The sequence below is a fragment of the Rhea pennata genome, chromosome 20 (assembly GCF_028389875.1).
Source record: "Rhea pennata isolate bPtePen1 chromosome 20, bPtePen1.pri, whole genome shotgun sequence".
NCBI classification, from domain to species: Eukaryota; Metazoa; Chordata; class Aves; order Rheiformes; family Rheidae; genus Rhea; species Rhea pennata.
In genome coordinates, this window is record NC_084682.1 from 5,471,315 (window position 1) to 5,482,367 (window position 11,053).

At 70.9% G+C, this 11,053-nt stretch overlaps 2 protein-coding genes across 10 annotated transcripts in view; one reads left to right on the top strand and one right to left on the bottom strand.

Moving 5' to 3' along the window:
- Positions 1–4,599, top strand: part of MYO18A (myosin XVIIIA) — a 30,999-nt gene extending 26,400 nt beyond the window's left edge. For 8 of the 9 annotated variants that reach the window (XM_062592592.1, XM_062592584.1, XM_062592586.1 and 5 more), the window contains 3 exons: positions 18–140; positions 735–1,919; positions 3,287–3,375. In XM_062592592.1, the coding sequence (XP_062448576.1) occupies positions 18–140; positions 735–1,911 (1,300 nt within the window). In that variant the 3' untranslated portion in view covers positions 1,912–1,919; positions 3,287–3,375. Of the gene's footprint in view, positions 1–17; positions 141–734; positions 1,920–3,286 lie in introns of all 9 variants that reach the window. The other variant, XM_062592590.1, reaches the window with a different exon arrangement.
- A 157-nt stretch (positions 4,600–4,756) lies between these two features.
- PIPOX (pipecolic acid and sarcosine oxidase) lies at positions 4,757–7,452 on the bottom strand. The gene is made up of 8 exons (XM_062592593.1): positions 7,210–7,452; positions 6,930–7,078; positions 6,339–6,552; positions 6,067–6,249; positions 5,833–5,985; positions 5,593–5,751; positions 5,137–5,212; positions 4,757–5,059 (listed from the first exon to the last, which is right to left on the bottom strand). Exons 1-8 carry the CDS (start codon positions 7,339–7,341, stop codon positions 4,929–4,931), a joined length of 1,197 nt encoding a protein of 398 aa, XP_062448577.1. The 5' UTR covers positions 7,342–7,452; the 3' UTR covers positions 4,757–4,928.
- Positions 7,453–11,053: the final 3,601 nt, after the last annotated feature.

Consider the following 11,053-nt stretch of genomic DNA (forward strand, 5'->3'; position numbering starts at 1 on the left):
GCTCTCTCCCCTCGCAGCGACGGCGACTCGGACGCCGACTCGGAGCTGGAGGAGCGGGTGGATGGGGTGAAGTCGTGGCTCTCCAAGAGCAAAGGCTCCTCCAAAGCGGTCTCGGACGACGGCAGCCCGAAGAGCGGCAGGTCGGTGGGGCGCGAGCGGCGGCGGGGGCTCGGGGCCGGGGCTCGGGGCCGGGACGCAGCCCTCCTCCTCCTCCTCCTCCTCCGCGGCGAGCTGCAGCCACACAGAGCGGCCGCCCCTGCTTGGGCCGGGGGGGCCCGGCGAGCGCGGTGGCTTTCCGGCAGCGCCGGCTGGCTGCCGGGGCGGCGGGAGTCCCGGGGGGCTCCCCCTGCCCTGCCGAGCGGGGGCAAGGGCCGAGCCGCTCGCTCTTAATCGGTTTAATTTGCTCAGCGGAGCGGATGTAAAACGTTCTGCTATGGGAGATAACGCCGCCTTCCCTGAAGCCGGGAGTCAAACACTGCGGCTCCGGGTAGCCGGCAACGGAGTAAATTGAGCGCGGCGCTTTGCGGGGGCATCGGAGCCGCGGGCTAGCGCAGGGCCCCGATTTGCACGGCATTAGCCGTGCAGCTATTTTCCGCTGATGCAAATTATTTAGCGTGCCGCGCTGTGCCGTGCCGTGCCGTGCCGTGCCGTGCTGTGCCGTGCCGTGCCACGGCGCGCGCCGGCTCCCGCTCACCTCCGTCTTTCCCGTCCGGCGCCGGTGCCGGCGCGCGCAGGGACGGGAAGGACGGCGGCGAGGCCGAGGAGCGGCCGGCGTCGGCGGCGAGCTGCCTCAGCTACCGCAAGCGCGGCGGCCTCAAGGACTCCATCGGCGGCCGCGGGGACGAGCGGACGCTCTTCTCCGCGCTGGGCGAGCGGCCGGCGTCGCCCGAGCGGCCGCGGCGCGGCGCCCGGCGGGAGGCCGAGCCCGGCGACCGGGCGTCCGCCGTGGCGCGGGCGTTCGCCGAGGCCAGCAGCCGGGCTCGCGAGGGGCTGCAGAAGCGCTGGTCCCTCTCGGCCAGCGACGTGGGCAAAGCCTCCGCCCTGTCCGCCCCGGTGAGCCGGGCGTCCTCGGCCTCGTGGCGCGGCCCGGACGACGACGGCGGCGACGACGACGGCGGCGGCTCGACGCTGAGCTTCGCCCTCTCCAGCCCGGGCAGCTTGCGGAGCCGCCGCGCCGACTCGCGGCTCTCGCTGGCCCGGAGCCGCCTGGACGAGGCGGACGACGGCGGCGGCGCCCGCTCGCCCTGCAGCCCGCCGCCGCTGGGGCGCAGCTTCTCCGTGCCGCCGCGGCCGCGCAGCGCCGCAGCCGCCGGCCGCCCCGCCGCCGGGCCCCGCTCCTACCTCGACCCCGACCTGGAGGCCGCCATCGAGGAGGTGCTCAGCTACCGGCCCCTCGGGGCGGCGCGCTCCTGCCCCGGCTCCGAGGAGGAAGAGGAGGAGGAGGAGGACGGCAGGAGCGTGCGGAGCGCCCGCAGCGCCGTCCTGCCGCGCACCACCGACCGCCCCGACGGCGGCCTCCGCCGCTCCGCCTCCGCCCTCGACTTCTGCCGGCCGCCCCGCGGCAAGGGCCGGCACGGGGGCAGCTCCGCGGAGTCCTCCGAGGAAGAGGGGCGGAAGAGGAAGAGCTCCAAGAAGCGTGCCAAGAAGGCCAAGAAGAAAGGCAAGAAGAAGAAGAAGCAGCCGTCGGAATCGGAGTCCTCCTCCGAGTCCTCCTCCGAATCGTCGTCCGAGTCCTCCTCCGGCTCCACCATCTCCTACCGGAGCAACTCCAGCGTCAAGAAGGGCCCCGGGAAGCCGGGCCCGGCCGCGGGAGCGGGGCGCTCCGGCCAGGAGAAGAAGGAGGAGAAGAAGCGGAAGAAGCAGGTCGACAGCCTGATGATGAAGTACCTGTACCGGCCCGAGAGCGACTGAGGCAGGAGGTGGGAGCGGTGTGTGCCGTGCAGCATGAGCCCCGCGTGCCACTAACCGCTCGCCCCTAACCCGCGCCCGGCCCCGGCACGCGGCCCCCCCCCTCCCCCGGACGCACGGATGCACGGACAGACGCACGGACGGCTCCGAGCGCTACCCTCAGCCGGGCTCCGGCGACGATGCCGCCTGCCGGCGCGGCCGCAGCGGGAGCACCGGGCGCCGGCGGCTTTTATCCGCTCACACCTTCCCTGGCGGAGCGGAGGACGGACGGGCCGGAGCGCGGGTCCCTTCCCGGCTCCCCGGCCGCCCTGTCGACGTCTCGGGAAGTGGCGGGAGCAGCCGCTCCGAGGCGGGCTGCCGGCGCCGCGTCTCCGCCGGGCCGGGCGCCCCCGCACGCGTCTCCGGTACTAACCCGCATCCCTTGCAGTGTGTAACCGGGGGGGGCCGGCGGAGCCGGGTCCCGGAGGCGACGGGTGAGTAGCCGGGCCGGGGCTCCGCGGGACCGGAGCGGGTCCCCGCGGGGCACGGCGCTCCCTGTGGATGCCTGGTGCCGACGGACCCGAGCGTGGCACGGAGACCCGGGTGCAGGGTCTCGTCCGGTGGCACGTGGCATGTGTCCGTGTGCCCCTGGGCAGCGCGCTGTCCCCGCCGGCCGCGGCCGGGCCGCTCCGGGGGTGGCGGAGGCGTGCGCTGGCATCGCCGCCTTCCCTGGCAGCAGTTTCATAGTGCATGAAACCGTTCCAAGGGCTTGGATGGGAGACGGGCGGCGGGAGGGAAAAGGCCTTTGCGGCTGCTGGATTGCAGCCCCGGCCGTCACGCGCCCGCGGCGCCGGCGCGGGGGGCAGGACTCGCGGCGCCGGCGCGGGGGGCAGGACTCGCGCCTCTGCGCCGGCACGGGCCGCCCGCCAGGCCTTTGGGGCAGGGGAAGTGCCCAGTCGCTCTGCCGCCTCGGGCCGGGCGCTCCTGCCCGCCCGGCGCCCCGAAGCCCGGGCGCTCGGCGCCGCGGCCCAGCCGCGCTTTGCGATGCCCGCGAGCCGCGGCGGCGGCGCCTGCCAGCGCGTGCGACCCGTTCCCAGGGGCTGCTTCCTCGCAGCCCGAGCGCGGCGTTTTCCCCGCTGGCGGCCCGGCTGCCGGGCCGGGACGGCGCCGGGCGCCGCGGGTTTGCAGCAGCCTCCGCACGCCGCAGCTTCCTTGCAGGTGACGGGCTCGGCGCAGCCCGGGGAGGAGGAAATCGCGCCGAAGCGTCCCAAAAATATCTCGAGAGCAGGAGGCTGAGGAGGCCTGGCCGAGGCAGCCGCCGGCGCGGGGGGCGGGGAGGGCCGCAGCGGGGCGGCGGCGCTGCCGCGCGCTCACCCCCCTCCCCGTGTCTCCCGCGCAGCCCGCCGGGCTCCCGCAGAGCCTTCGCCTGCGACAGATGGGACGAGGAGCAGGACGCCTTGGGAAGCGCGCGCAGGTCCAAGCGCTCCTCCCGGAGCTACGCGAGCGACAGCGACGCCGAGGGCAGGGCCGCCGAGACCTCAGCGTAGCCCCGGGGCGCCGGCCGCCCGCCGGCATTTTCCACGGCCCCAGGAATACCCCCCCACCGGCGCCGCGGGAATTGCCGCCCGGCGCCCCGCAAAACCGCCCCGCGTGGGCCGTATTTCTTTCGCACGGTGGAAAATGTTCGCCTCCAGCCCGCTCCCGTCCCCCGGCCGCGCGGCGCCGCCGCGCCGGCCCCTCCGCGCGCCCCGGCCCGGCCGCTGCAGCCCGGCGCCGCGGCGGACGGAGCCCCGCTGCTCGCAGGGCTGCTGCGCCCCCCGGTTGGTTCCTCAGTGCCTGCTGTCTCCTTATTTTATAACTTAAGCCCCCTCCCCAGCAGCCCCCGGGCTCCCGGCCCACCGCCGGCCCCTGCTCTTAATTTCCCCGTTACCTTTTAGTTGAGCCAAAGACGCCGCTCCGCGGCCGGGCTCTGTGTGCTGCCCGGGGCGCCGGCGGCGTGGACCGTGCAGGGCGACGCTGCCCGGCCCCCTCCCCGGCTCTCTCTGGGTTTTGCACTAGTTCAGCTGTGCGTCTTTTCCTATCCGTTTTCTTTCAGTATGAAAATAAATGTCATTTATGGCTGGGGAGGGCGGCTCGTGCGTGCTGCGCGTGCCGGGGCGCTCCGCCGGGCGCCCGCGGGCCGGACAGGCACGGGGCCGGGGCCGAGCCATGGCTCTGCGGGTGCCGGCGCTGGCACGGGCGCCGAGTCGTTTATAAATCTTCATAAATATGCAGATTAGTAGCGGGGAATGGGGGCCCTCTGGCTGCCGGCGTTAATTATTTAAAGCGAGGCCAAGGCAGAGGAGCCGCGGATTGGTGCCGCCGGGGCCCCGCACGGCATGCGGCGAGCTGGGGGCTCGCGGAGAGGCTCGGCCCCCACCCCTGCACCCCACGGGGCCGCCGGACCTGCCCCACGCCGGGTGCTCGGAGCGCCCCGCACCCCCCCCCCGGGCCCTCCTCCAGCCCCGGGGACCCCCTGCACCCCAGGGACCCCCAGAAACCAGGCCAGGCTGTTCTGCTCCTCCCCCCCCATCTCTTTGAAACAAATGGGCCAAGCTCAGCGCGCGCCGCCATAAAATGCCGCGCTGCGCTAACGCGCTTTCATTAAGTGGGAGCGATCTAATGATAATAAAATGGCACATTTAACATTAAAACATTTAAGTTGACTCCTAAGCGAGTGTGTCTCTGCGTGCTGTACGAGCTCCATCTCGCGCGGCTGACAAAGCTCCTTAATTCGCTTCGTGGGAGCGGGCGCTCGGCAGGGCCGGCCCCGGCGCCGCGCAGCACGAGGGATGCCGGGATGCGGAGCAGCGGAGAGGCGGGCGGGCGGGCGGCACGCGGGCGCGCTGCGAGGCCGGGGAGCTGCGGTGCGGGGGCGCCGGGCGGCTGGGCGCAGCGGCGTGGCGCTGCCGAGGTGCCGCGATGCGGGATGAGGGGGTGCAGGGAGGTGGGGTGCAGGGATGCCGGGATGCCCCGCTCCAGGCACGGCCGCCTCCCCGGACCTACAGCGCGGCCCGGAGCGCGCCGGGGAAGCGGCTGATGCTGAAGGGCGCCGTGCTGTAGGACGGCTCCTCGCCCAGGCTGAGCTCGCACAGCAGCTTCCCCACCACCGGCGCCAGCTTGAAGCCGTGGCCTGCGGGGAGGAGAGGGCCAGGCGCGAGTGGGCGCAGGCGGCCCCGGGGCCGCGGGGCGCCCGTGCCCCCCGCCTACCTGAGAAGCCGGCTCCGATGACGATGTTGCTGTGCTTGGGGTGCCGGTCCAGGATGAAGTCTCCGTCCGGGGTGTTCTGGGGACACCCTGGCGTGAGGGCCCCGGGGCAGCGGGCGAGGGGTGCTGCCGCCCCGTGCGCCCTGCCAGGACGCCTGGGTCCTCTCCTAGCACCAAGGGGAGGGGGGAGCCTGGGAGCCCCGGACGCCCCAACCCCCCCCCCCCCCGGGACGCCTGGGTTCCCACGAGCTCCGAGCAGGGCGGCGGGGGGCGGGTAACAAGGTCCAGTGGGAGGGGGAGGGGCTGTGAGCCAGGACTCCTGGGCCCTCCCCAACTCCAAGAAGGGGGAAGAAGGGATATCAAGGTCCACGTCGGGGTGGGAGGAGAAGCCTGGCGCTCCGCCAGCCCCGGGGGGAGGGGCAGGGAGCCCGGACGCCTGGGCCCCGGCCGGCCCCTCACCGTGTAGAGGCAGGTCTCCAGCAGGGCCGGCTCGGGCTCCAGCCCCGGCAGGTAGCTGGCGACGAAGCGGCGCAGCAGGGCCACGTCGAGGCGGCGATCGCCCGGCACCGGGCGGTCGCGCTGGTCGGGGTCCACGGGACTGCCGTGGTGGTAGCACACCTGGAGGGGAGGCGGGGGGCGGTGGGTCGAGGAGGGGGAGCTGGTCCCCGCGGCGCCTCCCCTGCCCCTGGTCCCGCTCACCTTGACGAGCCCCGGGTACTCGCAGGCGGGCAGCCCGTAGATGTCGTGGGGCACCTGGGGCAGCCCCAGCGCCATGAAGCAGGGGAAGGGCCGCTCGACGCCGTAGCTCCCGGGCACTTTCTCCTTCCAGTAGCAGACGTGGACGCGCAGGGGCTGCGGGCGGCGGGGAGGGGGCTCAGGCGGCGGCCCGGCGCCCCCCCCCCCCAGCCCCCTCCCCTCCCCGCCGCCGCTTACCTGCAGCGGCAGCCGGAGGCCGAGCGGCTCCAGCAGCTGGCTGCTCCAGGCGCCGGCCGCGATGACGAGCCGGGGGGCGCGGTAGAGCCCGGCCGCGGTGCTCACGGTGAGCAGGGCGCCGGGCTCGATGCCCAGCACCTTCTCGCCGTCGCGCAGCGTGCCGCCGCTCCGGCGGAACAGCTCCTGCGGGGGGACGGGGCGAGTCGGCGCGGAGGGGGCGGCCGGGCCGGGAGATGGGGGTCGTCGGGGGGGGGGGGGGGAGCGCTGCCCACCTGCACGGCCCGCAGCGCCCGGTCCGCGTGGAGCACCCCGGCCGCGCCGTCCCACAGCGCCGCTTCGCCGTCGCGGGGCCGCAGCCCGGGGAAGCGGCGGGCGCGGGCGGCGCCGTCGAGCTGCTCGGCGGGGCCGCGGGGCCGCGCCGCCGCCCGCCGCCACCGCTCGAACTGCGGCTCCCCGGCGGCGCCCAGCACCAGCAGCCCCGTCCGCCTGCGCCCGCCGCCGCGTCAGCCGCGCCCCCGCGGACACCCCCGCGGAGCCCCGGACACCCCCGCGGCGGCCCGGACACCCCCGCGCCCGGACACCCCCGCACCCGCACACCCCCGCGGAGCCCCAGACACCCCCGCGCCCGGACACCCCCGTGCCCGGACACCCCTGCGGAGCCCCGGACACCCCCGTGCCCCGAATGCCCCCGCACCCTGGACACCCCCACGCCCCACCTCGTGGTACCCCCGATGCCCTCTCCCCCGTGGGGTGTGTGTGTGTGGGGGGAAACTGAGGCACGGCGCCACACCACGAAGGAAGCTCCGCCGCGGAGCACCGTCGCCGGGCCGGGCCGGGCCCGCAGCCCCCGGGGGGGCCGTCACCTGTAGAGGCAGGTGCCGGTGCGGGCCTCGAGGCGTTGCCAGAGGCGGTAGCTCTCGGGCATCAGGCGGGCGTAGTGCTCCTGCGGGTAGGCGCTGCGGATGATGCGGCTCTGCCCGTGCGAGCTGCCCCGCGAGTGGGGCAGGAGGAACTGCCGGGAGATGGGGGGGGAAGGGGGGGGGGTCGTGAGCAGGGTGGGGGGCAGCCCCGCGAATCGCTGACTCAGCAAAACGGTGCAGGCGGGGGGGGTGGTGGTGGTGGGGGCCCAGGCGTCCGGGCTACCTGCTCCAGCAGGAGGGTGTCCCGGCCCCGCTCGGCCAGGTGGTAGGCGGCGAAGGAGCCCTGGATGCCGGCGCCGATGACGATGGCGTCGTAGCAGGCCGCGCGGGGCTCGCTCGCCGCTGCCGCCGCCATGGCTCGTCCTCGCGTCCCCGCGGGCCCGGCCGAGGGGAGGGCCGGGGCAGAGTCCGGCCGGGGCTGCCGGGAGCCGCGCCAGCCTCGGCCAGGCCTGGCCGCCCTCCAGCTCCGTGCAGGGTTCCTGGCTCAGCCCCGTTCCCGCGCTCCCCCCCCCACCCCGGCCGCGTCTCGGCGTGCCAGAGTCGCCCCGCGCGCGTGCCCGGCGCCGAGAGGCAGCGCGGCAGCGGCAGGAGCGAGTGGGCGGGATAAATGTGATGGAAAATTGTTTTCAATAAATTCCACTTTCCCTCCCCACCGTTTTGTTGTCTGTTCTCGTTACGGCAGGACGAGGGGCTGTTTGTAACGCTCCCGCGCGCCGCGAAGGCCCATTTGTGTGCAGATTGGAAACCGCGCAGCTTGTTTCAAGGGAAACATTTTTTCCTCCGTCGCAATTTATTACGTCCATAAACTATTTTGTTGCCATTTTTTTCTGGGAGATAGCTGTGATTTAGGGCCCTCCGGAGCATCGAGGAGCCCAGCGTGCTCAGAGGCGCCGCGCGTCTCCCCGCGTGCCCCCGGTTAAGGAGTGGTTAATGCGCCGAGGGGGTAGGTCCGTCGGGGCCGCAGTGGGGCTCTGCCACCCGCTTTGGGGAAAACCAAGGCGGTGCACGGCGGCGGCAGCGGGCTGAAGAGCGCGGGGACAGGAGCCGCCGGCCGCAGCGCGGCGGGGCAGGGCGGCGAGAGGCCCGACCCCGGCACCTCGCCTCTCCCCGGCGCTGCCTGACAGCTAATTAGAGGAATTAATTTACTCTGTCTTTCATGGTGTAAAAGACATTATTTACCGGTTAATTGTTGTTATTACAAAATGTTAAATATCATCATTTATTGTGCCATCCCACCTGCTAATCTCTGGTAATTTATGAGGCAGCCCGGCTCTCTCGACAGGTCCGTAAGTGCCGTGCTGGGGCCGGGGAGGGGGTCGCTGGCTGGGCTGCCCGGCCAGCTCGCTGGGGTGCCACAGGCTCTGTGCAAACACCTGCAAAAACTGCGATGGGGCAGCAGGAGGAGGCAGCCAGGGTGGGACAGGGCTGGACGCAGCAGTGTCGGTGTGCAAGGCGTGCACAGCAACCTCGTACAGGGCAAGTAGAGTGTGCACAGCAGCCTCGTGCAAGGTGTGCACAGCATCCTCGTGCAAGGCATGTCCTTGTGCAAGACAAGCATGGCGCTGCACCATGCGGGATGCCCCCCCCGTGCACGGGCCGCATGCACTCGTGGCCCATCCCCGGCGCGGCGATGGCAGCGCGGGGAAGCGCTGAAGCCGCTGTCTCCGTGCGCATATGTAAACCTGCTTTGCACTGCCACCCCCCCCCCGCCGCGCGCCGCCGCCTCCTTGTATCGGCACGCTTTGTGCCGCAGATCGCTCGCGGCTGGGCTGCGCCAGCCCCCCGTGCTCGCCGGCTCGGCTGACTCCGGCGCTTTCCCTAATATTGGTTATTGGCCAGCCCCGGTCCCCGCCGGGTGCCCTCTCCTGCCCTGGCCGTCCTGCCTTCCCGATGCCCAGCTCCCAGCCCGCCAGCTGCTGCCGGTGCCTCCCAGGAGGCTTCGACACCCTGCACAAAATCAGGGTCCAGCTTTGCATCGGGGGCACCCTGCTTTCGGCATCACACGTGGGTGAAGCCCGGGCTCCCCTCCGGTGCCTTCTCACTGAGAATCACTAATGCACCGAATTCAGCAGGTCTCGGCACAGGGATGAGCCCAGCGCCCACGGGCCCAGGGCGCTGGGAGCGTGGCGGTGCTGTGGCAGAGCTGCGGCTGCGCGGCCCCCCCCGGGCCGGGCGCTGCGCGGGGCTCCATTACGGCAGCCTGCCTTCCCCTGCCTTTGATGCTGTGAATAATTCACCCATTTCCCAGGATTTGAGCAGCCTTTGAACAGCCCATACCTGCTTTTGCTTTTCATCGGGAACATGAAGAATAATTAATTATCCATGAAATGTTAAGTGGCAAAATGAACTCCTCTCCCACTAACTGCACACTAATAGATCGCGCTGGAAAAGCCCCCGCGGAGCAGGGGAGGCAAACGGCAGGGTGCAGAGCCCCAGCCCCGGCCTCGCCACGTCGCTCCCATCGCACGGGTGCAGGGGCTCGGGGGGCTGCAGGCTGCTCCCCACCGCCGCCCCACGGCGGGCCTGGGGCATCGCCTGCCCACGAGGCCCCGAGCAGCCACGGGGAGGCCGCGGGCTGGGCGGCCCCGTTGTGCCGCTAGGGAGACGCGGGACAGGCCAGCTCGGGGCTCGGCACCCAGCTCCCTCCCTGCGGGGCTGCGCACTGTCAGTCGTGAAGCCAAAGTCGGCACTTAAAAATATATTAGGGAGAGAGGAGGCGGCCCTCGCCTTCGACAAAGCTTCAGAAGCCTCCGCAGATCGATTGTTTGCTTTGTCTTAAAATCAACAACCGTTTAAGGCGGCCTCTCATTAGCAGTCCAGGTACATGCCTGGGGAAGCGTCGAGCAGATTAAAATTATTTGAATATCATAATATTAGAAAGTTCAATCTGGCTTCAAAATGCACATCTTCCAAGCACTGCCAGGGCTTTATTGCATTAAACATTTATGGAGCTGCTGCTGGATCAAAGTTTCGGGTTTAGCACGGAAAGCGCTTTGCAGGTGTGCCAGGCTCCCCAGCTGCACGGCAGCTCGCCGCCGTGTCGGGCCGTGCGTGGGGCTGGCAGTGGGGCTGACTGTGCCGTGGGGCTGCTCACACAAGCTGGCACATGACTTGCACCTACACCTGGAGTGGTTTCTGGCCCTGAAGAGGTGCAATAAAAAAAAAAAAAAAAAAAAAAAAGCAACGCCTGAAATAAGAAAGAAATATTCTGGAGGTTGCATTTTAACGGTGGCCCCCATGCGTGGGGCTGGGGCTGGAGACGGCGGCAGCGTGTGCCGGAGGGCTCAGCCCTGCTGCAGAGCCGAGGAGCGGGGCCTCACAGGCTTCGCGCCGTGTGCGGTGTCAGTGCTAGAGGGTGAAGCCATCTGGGCTTTCAGGAAGATTGCAGGGGGGGGTTATTAAACAAAGAGCCTGGGTTTTTATTTTTAACGCATGCAAGAACCGGCCAGCAGTCAGCACGGAGGTGCTGTGCGACGGTGCCAACGCCATCTGCCTGCTGCAAGGAACTCATCCCCACGCCTCCAGCCTCCCCGGAGCCTCCGGAGCAGACGACGTGCACGGAGGAAAAGGAGCAGAAGTGATGGGGCTGGGGGCAGGTCTCAGCCCCCTGCCAGTATGGAGTAAAATCCTGCCCCCCCCCCCCCCCCCCCCCCCGCTGCAAGGATTGCCCTTGACCCAGGTTTCCCTGATTGGGATACAACGAGCGAGGGCATTACTAGCTATTTAGGGATGGGGAATGCAGGTGGGGGGCTTTGCCCCCCTGAGCTGGGAGGGCTCTGCATAGCCTTTGGGGGGGGGGTGCCTGGAAAGTGCAGGCCTGGGGGTGCAGAAGCTGGTGCAGGGGAGCTGTGACAAGCGGTGCAGGAGACGGGGGGCTTCGGGGGGGGGGGGGGGAAGCGACTGGGCAGCCTGGCCTTGCCTTTTCCCATCCCTGCGGCCTTTGGTGTGCTCTGCCCCACTGCTGCTCCAGCTATGGGGTCGCTGGGTTTGAACGGGGGGGGGGGGGGTAATGGAGAACCATGCCCCCCCCCCCCCCCGACACACTGCCTTCAGCTCTCAGGATTGGT